Source organism: Lonchura striata, chromosome 1A (assembly GCF_050655825.1).
Source record: "Lonchura striata isolate lonStrDom1 chromosome 1A, ASM5065582v1, whole genome shotgun sequence".
Classification (NCBI taxonomy): domain Eukaryota; kingdom Metazoa; phylum Chordata; class Aves; order Passeriformes; family Estrildidae; genus Lonchura; species Lonchura striata.
The window spans coordinates 35,678,116-35,696,020 of NC_140741.1; the positions used below are offsets into that span (position 1 = coordinate 35,678,116).

A 17,905-nucleotide genomic window follows, 5' to 3' on the forward strand; every position below is an offset into this window, starting at 1 on the left:
CATCTCTTCATCTCTACAGTCTAATAATGGGATGTACCTGAATGGGATTTTTTTACTCACATAGATAGTTACATTGAAAGGATGCCTACACATGGACTTTTCTATGTGCATGAAATACCTCTACATACTTCTTGCTTGACTCATAGGAGAAGACTCTTCAAGGATTTTTTAAACATGCCCATATATATATATATATATATATATATATATATACATATATACATATATATACAGATATAGGTATCTCTGTATCTAGGTACTTTTCAGCTATAATCTCAAGCACAATTTTTTCCAGCATGTTTTGTTCTTGAGCACAAGAACAACTACTAAAGTGGTAAGCTACAGAAAAGTGGTATCTCCCTGTGCCCCAGGAAGGCATGGAACCTTGGTATCTCACAGCTGTGTCAGCTTGAGGACCTTGCTCAGCTGAACACATGGCTTCTGCTCGCACTGCCTGTGCTAAAAGGCTTTCAAACTGTTCACATCAGGCTTCAAGTAACAGATTGTTTCACTGTGTGTCTCTAGGCTTCAAGTAACAGATTGTTTCACTGTGTATCTCTAATTTTTTCATTTTGGAATTTATGTTAATGCCAGATCTTCATGGCATGTAAGATCACAATTTCTTTTTGAGATGGAGGTGCTTGAACCCCATTACCCTCAGACTGGTTTCTTTGCCTCTGTATTTCAAACTCTCTCAGCCCCAGATTTTCGTACACGTGAGAATTATATCCCTTAGAGGGACTGGAGTACAAAAGTGACACTACTGGAAAAGGGTGTAAGCTCATAGCAAAATAGCTATTTATGGGAGGGGGGAAAATGGGCTCTAGTGATTGTGATTAGGCTGGGAAACTAAGAAGATGACTGAAAGAAGAAAGAAATTTAGCTGTGAGTGTCTAGCAAAATCTATCAAGGCAAATTAGACCATCTCAAATATAGTACTATACTACTGTGTACAGGTTGTGACTTTCCAGAAACAAAGAAATTAATTCATAAGCCATAAGAATTCCATTCCATAAGAGTTTTTGTTTTTTTTTCTCTCCTGACTTGTTTTGGCTTTGAAAAGAAAGAATGCAATTTGGAATGGAGGGGAGTTGGACATGATATTGCCAAATATTGTGGGAGACACTTTTCTTTCTTCTTGTCCCTTTGAAACCCTAATCCACCAAAGCACAAACATGTGAGAAGGGGATGGTCAGACATGGGCTTTGCTGCAGGGAAGTAGAGAAAACTAAGGCTGTAACCTATGACACCTCAGACCTAGGGTAGAAGTGGGGCCTTTGTTTTTGTTTATAATCACAACAAGACAATATTGCTCTTCTCCTCCCAAGCTGTGCTTTGCTTATGCTTCAGAATGAGAGAGAAAGGAGTTTAACTTTGCTAAGCTCATCTTGAAGTAAGCATTTACCACAGAGAATTTCAACCTGTCTGAAATTCTGACATTATCCTTTGACATAGCAAAGAATTGTAAAGCCAGGTAAAGCACTGTGATAAAACATTGCTAACAAGTTTTGTCAACTGATATTTGAAGTCCAATGATTTTTTGAAGTCTTTAGCTGATTTGTTGTTGTACTGATAGTGATGAGTTTTTATGACTTCTGTTCAGCACTTACTGCTGATCCTTGTAAAGCTTTTCCATAGGTATTAAATCTCCACATCACAATCACTAAAAAGTTGGTGATAGTAAATTACTTGTTTTCTTCTTTTTTCTTTTTAAACTCTCTACTCTTCTATGATTTCTTAGGAGGAAGATCACTAATCAAGTTTACCCTGTCACACATGACTTACAGCTTTGCAAAGAAAAAAGATAATAAACAACCTGATGTTGTTTATTAATATCTTACTTTTTGCCAGAGATACATAACATCTTCTCCACACTTGACCCAGTTTGAATAGGCAGGCTATACGTCTTTTGAGTCTGTAGCTTGGATTATAAGAAAAAAATTAATTAGAATATGGCCTTTGTCTGAGAGAGGAACTGACACGCATTTATTAAAATCTATAATCCATCACAGTTGAAGATTATAGAAAATTTTTTTATGATTCTTATTTTTTTCTAGATCAGAACCAATATGTGTGAGTAAAGGGATTATCTTAAGCACTTATGTTTTAAATAACTTGTCAGCATGCTAAGATGATGAATGTGATTACAAACATCTCTGGAAGAAACTTTGAATGACAGCTGATTCCTTGGATTACAATTTTAAAATGTCTGCAAAACATTTAGGTTGAAAGGAACAGTTATGTCAAGATGGGATTTTAGAAAGGAGGATTCCTTTTTTGCTCTTGGTCCATTGATGCTTGAAAAATAACAAAATTAATTGGTCAAAAACTTTCTTTGTATATACAACTATATGAAACTGTAAATACATTAGAAGAAGGTAACTTCATTCTTGTTATTTGATATACAAGCTAGTTTTCCAGAAGAAAAGGCTGAATAAGTAGCACATGAGATGCTAATGTGTTGAAGTATAGAAGTATAGTATCTGCTAATAATGGTTTGCAATTGGCCATAAAATCACAACCTTTCTGGTATGGACACCCCTAGAGATTAGGAGATCAACATTTTTTTCTATAATTTTTGAATAAGAAGGGGGAAGTACATAATATTGCTTTCCTTGTTAGCGTAGATGTGCAAATGGAGTCTGTCAGCATATCTGAGTGCTTTAGAATAGTAAGGAACCCTCAGAACACCTGAAAAAGAAAATAGTCCATGTTGCAAAGCACAACCCTTACACACCTTTGTATGCACCAAATTTGTGCCTGAACACTGTGACTAATGTGCGTGTGTAATTCGTACAAAAATGTGCATAATTTGGGGCAATGCACATTTTTAACTTCTGTCAACCCCCAAACTCTGCAGTTTAAAATAGTTCTAGATCCTATTTGTTCATAGCACTCCACTAGGGATACACTTCATTTTTGCTTCCACTTAGGAGTTCTATCTCAATTCTGTTCTTCCTGAGCCTTTAGAATTACCAAATATACAACCCTGGCAAAGCTCTAAGGATTTGAAAAAAAAAAAGGTGTAACATCTGACTAAAGTTGTTTTAGCCCAGAAAAGTAGGTTCCCTCTGAATTATTTAATGAACTAATTATATTTTTGAACTAAAGAAATGAATACTTGTATCTGCAGGCATGTGGCTGAGCTACCTGCACAGATCCTGAGAAATTTCCTGGAGAGAGCAAGAATGAGCAGCTGGCAGGAGTTAGGAAGAATGGCATAAAGTCTTGTGGTGCTACACAGGCAGTTCATGGGAAGTTATGTGAGGGAAGGCCAAGTTCTGGTGTAGACCTTTTGGAAAGAAAAACTTCTGAGGTAAGAAATGACAGGGCACTTGCAAACCCCATTGTGGCTGAGATCATCTAAGCGGCAGCATCTGAGGTTTCCCCTTGGGGTATGGGGTAGCAAAGCTAAGACCCATGAAAGTAATTAGGTAAGAACTTTTTGTACTTGCAAAGAGATAGACAAGGTAGGAGAAACAGTGGCATTAAGGAGAACAGGGAAGTAATAGGCACAGGAACAAGGAGAGAAGATGGTTAAAAAGTGCTTGCATGTGTATGTGCTGGCTGCTGGCCAGTACCTTCACTCATTCATGCCGTGTCTGACCATGGCCCTCTGTCCTGCCCCCCTCTTAAATCTTAGTCCTATTCTCTGTGTCATGAATCCTGTTTCTACCATCCTGTGTGTGTGTATGCACGTGTGTCTCCCTGTGTGGAACATGTGCACTGCCTGTTCCCTGGCTGGCCCTGCACAGGGCCATTGGGCCGAAAGGGGAATCATCCTGCATGTAGCTCTGGTGGGTGGGGAAAGGGTCCCAAGTCAAATGGATTCAACCACTCCATAACGTCTGGGACTGCACTGCTGTGGCTATAAAGAGAAGTGGTCAAAAGTAAAAGAGAATTCAAGCACACTATTTTAGCACAGTTTTATAAACCCCCCTATATTACATGATGACCCTCAGTAGTCCCTTCCAGCCTTACACCATCCCTTCGATTTGGCGATACATTGTTTTATCTATATGACTATTTTTCTTGTAATAAAAGAGGGTAGGAGCATGAAGATATCTGCCTTGCTGCTACCTATTTTGACATTCTGTGTCAGTCTGCCTCCTTATCTAGGACCTTCATGCTCATTTCATGTATCAATAGTATGAGGATTCTTTAAAGATTTTGCTATTTAGATTCCTCTAAATCTAAATTTATTTTGGCTCTGTTGCAGCTCCACCTATCCTCAATTCCACACTGCTGAGGGGATCTAGGTCTATCTGCTGACACAATGAACTCCCTTACACATGCCTACTCTAGAAATCAGTCAATTAACATCTCCAAGCTCACATCAGGCCTGTCTTTCCTATGCTTAGTTTTAATCTCAGATAGGGTCCATTATTTTCTGTGCATTCTACTCCAGAGCAGTATTTCTGCCTTCAACATTTCTATATATATACTGTATAAAGTGAGAAAACAGTTGGTCTTGCTGCCCACGCTAGTTTTAAATGAACATTTTACTCCAGGCTCCTGCAGCCCCTCAGTGGTGCAGCCTTCGGTACATTCAGTATCTTTTCTTGCCGGTTCTGTAGGTTACAGAAAATGAGTGAGGTCACTTTGAAACAGGTTGGTTTTGCTCTTGCAGTGACCGTTCACTTTATTGCTCCCGAAGTTTGGCTGTTGCCTTACCAAAGGAGACAGCAAAGAGCTCAGCAGCTGAATGCATGATCTGAAGCCAAGCCAGCACAAGTGTCTCGGGAGAGGCCAGCTGAGACAATGGGGACACCTGGGACAGCCCAGTAATACCTGGGCAACCAGACTGGGAGATATGGCAGGGGAACCTAAAAAGGGAGCTAATGTGGACACTGTAGGAGCAGAGATTAAAAAACAAAAAAGTTTTCTATAAATGTCTCCTGAACTCGTGGATTCCACAGGAAGAGCACCTGTCTGCAGATCAGCCTTAAGTCCTTGTTTAAATAAAAGCTCTCTTGCATGACTGTGCAGACTGTTTACTCTATGTGGAAGACTACTAAGCACAGACTGGTATATTTATGTTTATTTTTGCAATACCAGGGTAAAAACAGTTTAACAATGCCAAGTACAGTGTTAGTCTCATAAAAAGTTTTCATTTCAAAACAAATGATTTCTAGTTCCCACAAAAATTTAAAATCACATGCAGCTATATGAAGGTAAATTGCTTAAGATGCACAATTATATATCAGAAGACTTTGTTAAAATAAAAACATACTGACTACATCATTTTAACAAGGCAATTACGCAGAACTAGAAAACTGACTCTGTAGTAAAATATAAAAATCTACAATTATAAATATAAATTTGGTCCATGGATCACTACAGAAGTAGCAGTATTTACAGTAAGTATCAGATTATTATTCTAAATGTCTAATTGAAGTCTTAAAATGTTGAATGTTGCGCAGAATAGTATCTTATTTACATTCTGCTATATTAAAAGTTGCATTTCTAGCAAATGTAAATTGTTATAAATACAGCAAATAAACCAAATACTAAACCCATCACATGTTTGTAGTCAAGAAGTCCCTAACATCTATAAATATGGTAATTTTAAGTTAAAAGTAAAGCCAAATAAATCAAAAAACCTAATACTGAGAAAACATACCACAATTCAATTATTAGAAACACTGTAAAAGTCAATCAAGTTAGTCCAGATGTAACAACGTATTACAAGAAATCTTTCAAGAAAAGGCACACATTGTTAATGATAAAAGTTACACAGTAAAGTCGTATATAACAGAAATGACTTGGTTTGAGCAACAGTAGGGGTCTGATTATATATATACTGACTGGACAGATTTTCCCCACCCAAAGTATAAAACTGAAAATAAAAACTCCAGGTGTGATTGGTATGCTGCAGTGATGTGTATGTTTGATTTGATGTGCTAATTAAACTAAGGATTCTAAACTTTCAGCTGCATTTCCATCAGGTAAAGCTGAGCCATTACTGTCCATGGATGCTGAAGGGTTTTCTTCTTGTCTTGTGCTGACAAGGCTGAGAATAGCTTTGTACAGAAACTGGTACTGTTCCTGGAGGAGAAAAGGGGATACACTCAGGATGTTTTCAGAAATAGTTATCTTGTGGCACTGTTACTCAAAATTAATTAACGGCTGATGTGTCAGTCTGTAAATGTACAGTGCTCCAGAATTTATTGTGTTAATTAGCAGCTTTATTATTTTCTGACTAATGGCTCCCTGTGTACACAATGTAAAGGACAACAATAGGGAGCACAGTAAAGGTAGGGGAGAAAATTGAATTCTAAAAGAAATATGATATATAGAATCTGATCCTTGTAAAGGTCAATTGCAAATTTGGGGACAGGATTATTTGTCTGTTGGCTGTTTTCTCATTTTTTGGTCATCTGAATTATTTCCAAGATTTATTTTTCTACAGCACCTCTGGAAGTTTGGGTTAATTCATGCAGAAACTAAAATGCTAATAATTCAGTAATGTTGCCCTAAGATCTAATGTAACACATAAGGGAAAAAAGTGCACATTTTGCTTATTACTTACAATGTCTGTAAAGATTCCAGGCCTCATCAGATTTATCATCTTTGCTACATGGTAAACATCCACTGAATTCTCATTTTCCAGTTGATGCATCAGAGTTGTTAATGCACAGAAAGTGCCTGCTGTCACACCTCCATGCCTTTGTAAAGTAAAACAAAACAAAACTCTAGAAACTGGGTCAGGTTTTACAGCTGGAAAAAATACAAATTCTAGGGCAAACTGCTAAGATGAATCTCCGTCATGATATTTACAATATCTGAAATAGATCTGCCCAGCACTGGCTTAAAAAAAACTTTCACAGCACCTGGGTACAACTTCTTAGAGTTATTTATCTTTAACCTTCTAATAACCAAATGCTGAATGCTTTGGGTCCTTCAGTGTTTCAACATTTTGGGGTTTTTTTGCCATTATTGAACAGCTGGAGAATGGTATGGAGCCTCATCTAAATAGTTAAGCCTAATGATGTTTTAACTGACTTCCCCTCTAGTGACCTACCTGATAACCACCTAGAGTATCAGAATGATAAAACTGAAATGAAATATGATAAAATAAAAATGCTTCTCTTTTTGATGCAGTTGGAACAGAAGCATCACCACGACTGTTAAGTGCAGACTTTGTGCCTTGTTTCAGCTGCTTTCACTCAGTGAAAGGATGGTTTTACTAAAAAATGTCAAAAACAAACAGGAAAGTGCAATTCTTACTCGTCATGTACAATCATGGGCCCATCACGGCTGGAAGCTTCCTCTTTGATGATGCTGATCAGTTCAAAAGTTTTACTAATGGGACTATCAGGATTTGGCCATTTTGGACACTGAAAATGCCTCACTTCAAGTACATAGTCATCCTAAATGATTGAAAAAAAACAAACAAAAACTCATAAGTCAATTTTGTAAAAGGTTGACTTTTTTTATTCTTTTCCTTCACCTTGTTCCAGCTCCAGCCTCTAGATGCACAACCCCACAGCTATGGGGGTTCCATTACTACATTCCATATTCCCCATTACTCCCTCCATAGATGTTTCTAGGCCATGAATTTTTTTTATCAGTAATTTAGCATTAAAAATATAAAAAATGTGGGCATTACCTTTAAAAAATCAAGTCCTGAGTTATATATTTAAGACAGTGTTACCTGTGTAGCTTCTAAAATGAAATCTTGGATTATGAGCTTCTCCTCGTTAGACAGACACTTGTGTTCTTCAGCAATCATAGTGACTTTGAAACTCTCACAGTTTATAGGCTCATCTTTGTTTGGCCAGTACACAAATTCATCTTCAGCCTCCAGGAAAAAAAAAACCAAAAGTGGAGTCATAAAAGTAAATAATGTTAAACTCTTAAAATACAATATCTAACATAAGAAATAATGTGTCACATATATAATCAATCCAGCTATCTAGACTTAAATTAGCAAATCAAATTTTGAGTGGGATAACAATGGCAAAGTGATGGTTTTCAAACACCTCTGTAATGATCAATGTACCCTGTGGACCTATATAGCAATGAACCTGCAGTGCTGCATAGTGCCACACATCCAGCCTGGCCTTTAGGTTGTGCTGTGATGTGCATAGCCCATGGTCATATGATAAATTTAGCTTGTGTGTTCTAATGTATGTGTGGTCTTGGGATTATCTGAAAATGCAGAAAAAAGTTAATGGGAGCATCATTTCTGTCTGACAGAAAATGAAGAGAGATTTTTATTTTTTCAAGAAAATCCTATAATAGTTTGAATAACCAACATGGTCAGATGGATAGGGAATCCTCCTTGTCATGTGTCCTGCCTGCCCGTTGTGTGTGTTTCAGGTAAGGTGGGGTACATTGTGGCTGTGGTAGATGCAGAGCTCAGAGAGGCCCTGGCTGTGTGCTGGGTGAGTACCATTGCAGCCTGGTCAAGCTGGCAGGGCTTCAATGCCCTTCCTGCACAGCCTCCTGCAGGAACTGTGCCCACCCTGCTGGCAGTGCTCCTGGCCACTCCTGCTCCCCACGGGCTTCTCTCATATGTGAGGAATGCTTGGCCACTGGTTCTCCTGGTCCTGCCCAGGTCCCCCCAGCTGCTGCTGTGTGAGAAACAACCTCACACTTCTGCTCTTACCTAATAATGTCTAAAGCCATACTGCAACTAAGAAGCTGTGGAGCAAAAATTCACCTTGCATAATGGTTACTTCTGCTGTTTGCCTCCTTGTATAAATTGTAGAAGACTGATTCAATACATTTTCATTCCAGTCACAATCTGCCTAGACAAGGATTTCTAGATTTCTGCTAGATGACTTGGGGATTTTACACTCAGCTAGGTATTATTAATTTTTAATTTTTTTTTTAAGAATTCAATACATTTTCTCATATCTTTCATGTTTCAAAATGGTAATACTAATAAAATTCATACATAAATTCATAACAATCAGCCACAGAACTCACCATATTCTGGCTATCAGGAAGCATAACTATTAACTGGGCATTATGGTCCCATATCATTCTCCAGAAATCCTTGATAGTGTGTAGTAAGGGATGCTGAGTAATAATGAATTCATTACTTTGATAATAACCCTGCAAAAAAAAAAAAATTGACAGATTTGGAATTGATGCCAAGTGTTAACACTTAAGGGAAGCTCCTAGTGGACAGAGTGGGAACCTAGAAAATGCATTGCACACTTGTTCTTTTTTTGGCTTCCTGCAAATATTAGAAAAATATAAAACTTCCACTGAAATATCTTCCATGTGAAAAGAATAGATTCAATTGCATTGAAAAAATTTAAGACTTAAAAAATATTGCTTAAAGAAAATGGAAAAAAAGACATCAGAGCAGACTCAGACAGCTCACTCAGAATAAAAATATATTAGCCATAATTCCAGCGGAGCTGACTATCTGACCAAACAAAAGAATACTTGAAAGATCTGCAAAAATCCCAAGAAGTTTCTTAATTTGCACAGATATCTCAGATCAATCTCTTACCATGAAAGGTAGTTCCTATGCAGTAATGCTCCTAAAAGATCTTGTACACATGCCACTGCACAGAGCTTTGTCATCTCTTTCCTGAATATCCAGGAGGTATTTACTCCTCCCTCTCAGCTACTGAAGGGGGAAAGAGTTGAAGAAAACCCAGAGAGCAAAAAGATGATGGAAAGCTGATGAACTCTGGTATCTTAGGCTATGCCAATTGCAAAAGCACTAAGATGAGCAGGTAGGAAGACAAACCACAATACAGGCATTAAAAACTAACTTGTTAGTTAACACATTTAGACATTTAGTCCATCTCAAAAGACCTTTCCATAAAGCATTTAACTTTACCAGTTTTTAATACTATGATGCGATTTCTGTTTCTACAGATTGTTAAAGTGCAGTGAACTTAATCAAACTTAAATCCAGTAATAATGGTAATAGTACTTGCTGGGTAACTCTTTTAGGCAGAGTAAATAATGGAAAAAAGGAGCTTTCAAAATCAGGATTGTGCCACCCTAAATCAGCCAAATGGCTGCTCTGCAAACAGCTGTTCATTGTTTTTCACCAATATATTAACTGACTTACCATAATATATGAAGCATTGATGTAGTCTGTGCCTTCACCTGACAGTGATGAGATACCCACTCTAGATCTTTCCACTGTAAAAAAAAGTTATGAATTCACAAACATGTTGCAATGACTCTTATAATATTATAGCAATTATCTCACATCTCACAGTAATGATAACACTGGGCTCCTCCAGTTGGGACAAAGTGCTATCCAGCCATCTATTTTGTTTTTCTGTGTACAATTCTTAATTCACTTCTTCACCGTAATGTTCTTTACAGAACATTGCTCCAAACTAATGCAGATGTCTTCAGTTTTTGTTGAGGATTTGAAGAAGCTTACCAGGAATGATAGATGAGGTTCGGTTCTTTTCTCTGTTACATTGTTTGAGTGCAGTTGAATAATCACACTGCTGTGTGTTAGGCTGGCTCAGCAACTGAAACAATGAAGTTAAAAAAAGGTCAGACAACTGCAGAAAAGTCATTCCTTCATAAGATGCATTAAATAGAAGGGTACATATATTGCAGGTTTGCTGTTGCTCTTAACTTTAGTTATCTATTTATCTGTCTAAACTACTTAACACGTCACCAGAATATTTTTTCTCCACTCTTCTTAACAGTTCAAATTATTCTTAAACCCTAGACCAATAACCATATCTTTGAAGGTGAAGTCTGACATATCTGCCAGAATGGTATCTTTCCAGACTGCTGTTTTAGCTTTGAGATCTTCCTGCAAAGTCATGTAGTTAAATTTTCCAAAATCTACTTACTATTATACTTCTCATGATCTCTTTTTTAAGGATTTTTTGGGTAGATTCCTTGTTTAAGAGTATGCAAATAATTCTGTCTCAATTGACAGCATTCATTTGATAAATTTAATCTTAATTTAGGCTCAGCAGTTAAATTTTAGGTAGAGAAAGCTGATGAAAGTTGTGTTGAGATACCTACTTTTAAGTCATCCAGGTTTACAAACCCAAAGATTTTCACACTACAATCTCAGAGAGCTCACCTTGAATTGTTTCTCCAGTCTGGTCTTTCCTGTTGGCCCAGGTATCAAGAGAGCATTAACGTAGGCGTGAATGTGAGTCTCAGGGACTTCTGTCTCTTTACTGAGTATTGCTTCAACCAACGCATCATGAATGAAGATATATTGCTCCTAGGAAAACACAACCAAACATCTGAATTTCAGATTCCCCTGAATACCTCTAGTTAAGCTGCCACTTCTGATGTGGTCAGTATTTTTTCACAGGGGTTTTCTCAAATGTGATCCTCTCTAGTGAAGGCTGTCCCTCTGCAGTGGCAGTACACACATTACAAGCACAATTGACAATTACACTTGCAATACATACATTCACATATATATTTATTATTTAATACCAAATCCTCACTACCTGTGATATCTCATGTTAACAGAATAGAAGGAAAAATGCAAGCATAGCCTTGAGTAAAATTTTCAAGACAGTCCTACCCCTGGTTCCTACTGCTATTCTCTATTTTCTCTCTCGCATTCTTTGGAACAAGTGCCCTAGATGTTGATTAACTTTTTTTTTCTATTGAAAGGCACTGGGGAATCTAACCACCTGTTCTTGAAACCTGAAATAGACTTTCAAATGCCCTGCTGTTGCCCTTATTGTTTTCTCTTGGTTTTTCAATATTCTATACATAATCTTCAGTTTAAAGCGCCTATATATAATTTTCTGTCTGAAATAGCTTTTTTCGCATATTTTATTGCCTAATATAAACTGTCTGATGAGGTCCAGTGAAGATCTGAACGCCTGACAATGGTTCTTCCTCAAAAAGCTCTGTGACAAAAATACAAGTGCTGCCAAGCAAGCACTGCTGTAGGAAGCATGATTTATACAGGCTTCCTTCTGAGTTTTCCTTAATAAACAGACAAGAGCCCAAGGAAAGGTAATTTCTAATGTACTGCTCTAAGTGTGCCTAGAAGGATGTCTCTATAAAACCAAGGGAAGCAAAAGGGAAAATCTAGTCTGGTGACTGGTTTTGTCTGGTGGTGCCAGAAAGAGAATTGCATTATGTCTTGTCCTGCAAACAGAAAGTTTGTAATAGTCTCATGCTATTTATATTTTATTCTTACCTCAGTCTGCACCAAGTAGTTCCTTTGGGTACGTATGTGTTTTAAGAATCCAAATATGTTGACTGTCCCTTCATGCTGAATTTGCTGCAGCATGCTGTCTAACACTATGTATGTGCCTGTCCTTCCAACACCAGCACTATAAAATAAAAAATATGGTCTTGAGCCTGAAGAAAAACATTAATGGAAAAAACTTTTCCATACACAAAATTTTTTCAACAAACTGCTGCATATGGAAGATTTCGCTCTACAAATGAATTTATTATATGATATAGTTTGTTAAAGGTTCAAGGCTGATAGTAATCTTCTACTTCATACAAGAAGAGACCTAAAGATCATTTTCTCAAATGGTTTTTAAATTATTGGCTGAAATAGAACTAAGGGATTTCTGCAGGTCTGCAATTTTCAGCCTTCTGATATTCCTTAGGATACTTTGCCAAGTATATCTATGATGCTGTTGAGCCAGGGACAGGCGAAATGACTTGCATGATTTCAGAAGGCAAAATGAGGATTTATTCAAAAGCACTTCTCTCTTTTATAGAGAACATCGTGAACATTAATTCCATTGGTCTTAAAGTAGAAACATTTCACCTGATTGGTACACTGGACTTAGGTCAGTGTGGTAGAACATATCTATAAACAATATTAATGGAAAGCAAAATAATAGATTGTTTACATTCCTCTCGGACTTTTTCCCAGGCTTAGCCTGGCAAAAATCTTTCTCTTTTTCTCTCTAACTGAACTGAGAATATCCACATATCTAGAATAGGTGACATATGTCAGCATTTGAGCACAGTTAATATGTTCAAATTCTTCTATGTTGAAACCCCATTTAAAGCAAAAGTTGCATTATGCAACCCACTACAGTACAAGAGATGTCAAAAATAAACCCCAGGAAATGGCAGAACTGCTGAGAGTATATCTGTAAAAGAAAAAGGCTTAGTGCTCTTTAGACAAAGTTAAGATGGCAAGCAATTTTTTAAAACCTTTTTAAAAATAGGAAATGGAGAAGAAAGTGTTAATCAACTCATTCCTGTTATGAACTCCGATTAATGTAGTAACCAGCTGTATCATAAAATTAGAGAAAAAAATTTCTTTTATAAAATATCTGGGTAGGAAGTACAAGGTCAACAGGTCAGTTTTTGTTATCTAGTCATATATGGTAAATAGTCAGTTGTAATTCCCCTCTAAGATATGAAGGAACATTATGTATACTGTACATGTAACTTGAGAGCAGCACTGTGCTGGGTCTGCATGGTCCCCTGTGGGCAGATCCAACTCAGTCCATACATGCTAATTCAGTCATCTCACTTCTGCCACAGAGGGGGCACAGAGCATAGGTAGAGTGAGATCAGATTGCTGTAATAAACTGTCTAAATAAGTAAGATATGAAACTCACAGGTCCAGGTTGTTAATACCCTGTTAGACACAAAGAAGTACAAAGATTACCAGACACCATCTGTACTTGTTATGAAAGACAAAACATGAAAAGTACCAAATAAAAACAGATAAAATAAGTTCTATGAATCTCATAATTTGTGTCTTCAATATAGCCTGTAAATACAAATAAATACAAATAAATAAAAAAAATACAAATAAAATTTATATTTTAAACATGAGATGATTCCTTTGAAATTCCATAGTGCATGTAGTCAGTTTAGCTAAAAACTGTATAAAACTGCTTACAGACAGAGGTGAGTTATACTTATGACCCAAGGGAGTGGTCTGACTGAAGCCACACAATTTACCACTGTTCACTTCTTAAAAACTCAATTTAATTGACTCCTAATGTATTGCTGATATCTCAGCAATCTCAGACTTGACATTTTGAATTTCCCAAGAACAGGCAGGATGTAAATAGCAGCAGAACAACAAGATATGGAATTTTCATTTTCCAAGCTAAAAATACATGTCAGTCAGATTAGATAATCCCACAAGTAAAATATCTTCATTTGCAGCATTTGTGAGGTGACTTTACCTGTTGGCTTTCTCAGTGTCAGCTCCAGAAGGACAGAATTCATGAGGAGGTTCTCTTTCCAAATGTTCCATCAAAGGTGAGGTACTACAGTGGAAAACCAGAACCTGCTTATATATTTTTACAATAACCCGGTCCTTCATGGGCATTGTGAAGTCATTCCAGGCCCTACAAGCCCTTTTTAACCAATTTTCCCTGGGCTGCCACTTTTAGTGAGCACTGACAGAACACCTGCCTGCACACTGCGGCACATGCAGACCTCAACTGCTCCCCAGAACGCTCCTCCATTGCAAATGACTGCTAGAGCCCAGAGAATGTTAAAAACAGCAGAGTTGTAGTTCAGCCAGGAAGAGAGGGAATCTTCTTTTGTACACAGAGCTTCTCTTAGGATTACAGAGTATCCCTGCACCAAAGAAAGCATGAGCCAAAAGCATCCTAACAATATATTTGCAGAAATGAAACAATTATCCCCACACGTGTATCTGGTAAACTCATGGCATTCAAGATAGCAGTACAGAAATGTGAACAAAATAGAAGTAAAAGCAGTTTAGCAAAAAAAAAAAAAAAAAAAAAAAAGAAAGAAAAAAAAGAACATGGTGCAGAACAGCATCATCTTGTTTATGGAGATTTACAGATTTACAGAAGTGGCACAATTGATTAGTTTGCCTTATGAAGGAGAGAGATATATCAGATAAGAATATCAGCTAAGAAGTTAATCTTACTCCATCAGAAATCATTAAATGCAAGAGTGAAATTTTGCTTAACCCACCACTGAAAAATCCTTTTCTTCTGCAAAACAAAAGTGGAGTGAACCTTACAGCACTAGAAACCACACCTGCAATGAACCACAACAGGCCCGACAGCGTGGCGCTTCGCATGCGACGCCTTCCGCACAAAGGTGAGAACGGGCAGGGTATATTCCGGAACACCCATGTCAGGCCACTGGGTATAATGGTACTGAGTCACTATGCGACCACTGGACCTCCCTTTCTGGGAGCCCTGCAACAAAGGAACAATTCTACATGTAAGCAGCCCATACCTTCCTTCATTTCATTTCCATACCTGTTAGCTGTTGAACTAGTACTATCCCTACTTAGCTCAAAGCATTCCATCTGGCTCTAATATTCCAGCCTTCAAAGAGGAGGGGAAGGACCAGTGCTTCTGCTTTTCCAGCTTGCCCACTGAGTGAAAAAATGACCTGACACTGCCTCAGAAAGCCATAGAAAAAGATTAAGAGCACTGGAGGGTAACAAATTACAGCTGCTCTCAAGAGTCACCAGCTCTTCCTGCCACTCTGCTCCTCTGTTGAGTGAACAGAACGAGTAGGTTTCATCTCAACCAGCTTTAGTGATCTACAAGGTAAGTAGCCTTTTGTAGGCTGCTTTTCTAAGCTCCCTTCCTCCATGGCAACTCAGAGGTAGGGATGCCTTCAGAAAGCAGTTGATCTCATTCAGAGATTGGTTCCTAAAATAGGCAGAATAAATTATTTGATAATAAATGCTGAATGTTATGTACTAATTATGCAGGGAGGGTGAGAGGCTAGATATCTCAGATATTTATATGGCCAGAATAAATAAAACTTTTAGAATTCTTTCCAAAGTAATTAACATCACCCTCCTGAGCTCAGATCATGGTGGTTCTGATTACAATAAAACATAGTGTATTCACCAGTCTTTAAAAAGGTAAATGGAGAGCTGAGGTGGGTAATTAAACTCATACCATATTTTCTTCAAGTTGCTCTCTTTCTGAGAATGTATCATTCTGCTACCCAGGCAGGCAAAGTCCACATCAGCTCTCCAATGTGATCACTGCTTTTTCTCTGATGGTTCTACAGCTTTCTGAGTTTGTTTGTCTGGTCAAATTAACTGAAGTTGACGAGCATCTTGCTGGCTGAGATCTATAGGATTCAGCTTTACATATACAGCAGAAAAGAGTTGTCAACTGCCTTAAAAATATTCTGAGCATCTTTGAACACTTCCTTTTGCCCACTTGTGTTTTTAGGATGCCACAAACCTTTTTGATCTTGGTGTTTCTAAGAGTAAAATTCCTCACAGTGTAATAGGCAAGTACATGAACACTCTTCTGAGTAACCAAGAAATTCCCATATTCTTCACTACCTTCAGCAGGCCAGTACTGGTCACATTTTCTCTGTTAGAAATAAATTTTCTCTGTTAGAAAATTTCTCTAAAAATAATAGAAAAAAAACCCGCATAAAATGTCAAACTTGTAAGCCAAAATGTTCAAATTTAAGAGCAGAGTAAAACACAAAACTTTGTATTGGGACTGTCAATATATCCAGTTTACAACAGACATGTTATTCTGTGCAGGAGAGCAAATAATTATTTTGTACCATAGAGGGATAGATGTGCAAAGAGGCTTCCTATTTAGAAAATTAAAAAAAAAAAAAAAAAAAAAGAGGTTAAATCATACTATCAGAGTTAAAAGGGTCTAAAGAAAATAACATGATCTATAGGAAAAATAGGAATGCATCCAAATCACTAGAATTGTATGTGGCTTCTGATTAGTTTATAGTATAGGCAGAATATATTTATATTGGTAGCAAGGGCAAGCCTGTGTATGGCTAGAATATACAGGAGAGAGCTGTGATATGTCCAGCCTTTTGGTTGGGTAATCCTACAGCCTTCTCTAAGAGTACTAGAAGCGTGCTTGTTTGTAGCATGGTGTTGCAAATGAATTGGTGTTCCCAGTCAGCCCTCATCTGCAATTGCTGTGTCTGTATCAAGAGATACAGAGATGCTTTATAGGTTGTATGGTAAGATTTGCATTCATTTTAGGCATTGCTGCCAGTGTGTGGCAAGTGTGCTGAAATGTCTCCTCTTGTGACCCCAGGGTACATCACATAATCAGAGGAACACACACCCTGTGATGGGATGTGTCCTCATTTGGTCTCACTGGACAAATGCGTCTCTAGTCATGTAGAAGAAAAGGAGCTGTGAGTACTGTGGCATGTTAACAGAGAGCAGGCAGTGAATATCCAGGAAAATTCACTTGAACTACATTTTTCTCATTTCCAAGATCCAAGGCAACCCTGACAAAGTGCAAGATGGCAAGGAGCTAAGCAGATTGGTAGCAGAACATGGGCACTAGGCCCACAGTCTGTCCACTCATATTATATATGGGTAGTTTTTTTCAGTATAAGTATAAGTATAAGATTTTTTTGTGATTAGACCATGGTATATGCAAGATTTATTGAGTATTTTCTTTAGCTTCATGCTACAAATCCTCAACTGCATACTTCTGTAGCCAATCCAGGTACAAGCAACTACTAAAAATTATTACTTTTTGCTCAATAATTGACTAAACCAGATTTTAAAAAGAAAGACAGGAGTTTGCTACAGGTAGATCTACCAACATCAAAGAAGTAAAAGATGGACAACAGTACTCATACCCTTCCTTTCTCAATGAGATTAGTTATCATCACAATAACTTCCACATTATGTTCCCATATCATTCTCCAGAAATCTTCTGCTGTTGATTTTAGTGGCCCTTGAGCTGCAATGTAGGCTTTTGGCTTGTTGTAGCCCTAAATTGAAATATAACACATGACATTTGTCAAATCATTGTCCATGAGCAAAAGGAGTTTGGGAGTTTGGAAAATGTACATTACATTTAATGTATTTATTTTTAAAGACTCTGAAAAGCTTTTAAGTGCTTTTAAATTTTTAACTATCGACACTGTGGGAACCCTGTGGTATCAGATGACATATGAATAAAACTGTTATGCCAATGTTTATCCTTCCAAAAAATAGGATATTTATGTTCAAATGCCCATGTTTAGGCAGAACACT

General features: G+C 37.5%; 1 protein-coding gene across 9 annotated transcripts in view; it reads right to left on the reverse strand.

The window, feature by feature from the left end:
- Positions 1-5,026: 5,026 nt before the first annotated feature.
- Positions 5,027-17,905, reverse strand: part of PTPRZ1 (protein tyrosine phosphatase receptor type Z1) — a 131,992-nt gene continuing 119,113 nt past the window's right edge. For 5 of the 9 annotated variants that reach the window (XM_021553442.4, XM_021553445.4, XM_021553443.4 and 2 more), the window contains 13 exons: positions 17,506-17,640; positions 16,110-16,244; positions 14,932-15,095; positions 14,100-14,183; positions 12,125-12,260; positions 11,036-11,182; positions 10,370-10,463; positions 10,046-10,119; positions 8,938-9,066; positions 7,658-7,804; positions 7,231-7,373; positions 6,533-6,668; positions 5,027-6,048 (listed from right to left, as the gene is read on the reverse strand). In XM_021553442.4, coding sequence (XP_021409117.3) covers positions 5,908-6,048; positions 6,533-6,668; positions 7,231-7,373; positions 7,658-7,804; positions 8,938-9,066; positions 10,046-10,119; positions 10,370-10,463; positions 11,036-11,182; positions 12,125-12,260; positions 14,100-14,183; positions 14,932-15,095; positions 16,110-16,244; positions 17,506-17,640 — 1,665 coding nt within the window. In that variant the 3' untranslated portion in view covers positions 5,027-5,907. Of the gene's footprint in view, positions 6,049-6,532; positions 6,669-7,230; positions 7,374-7,657; positions 7,805-8,937; positions 9,067-10,045; positions 10,120-10,369; positions 10,464-11,035; positions 11,183-12,124; positions 12,261-13,341; positions 13,435-14,099; positions 14,184-14,931; positions 15,096-16,109; positions 16,245-17,505; positions 17,641-17,905 lie in introns of all 9 variants that reach the window. The other 4 variants (XM_021553447.3, XM_021553446.4, XM_021553444.4 and 1 more) reach the window with 2 other exon arrangements.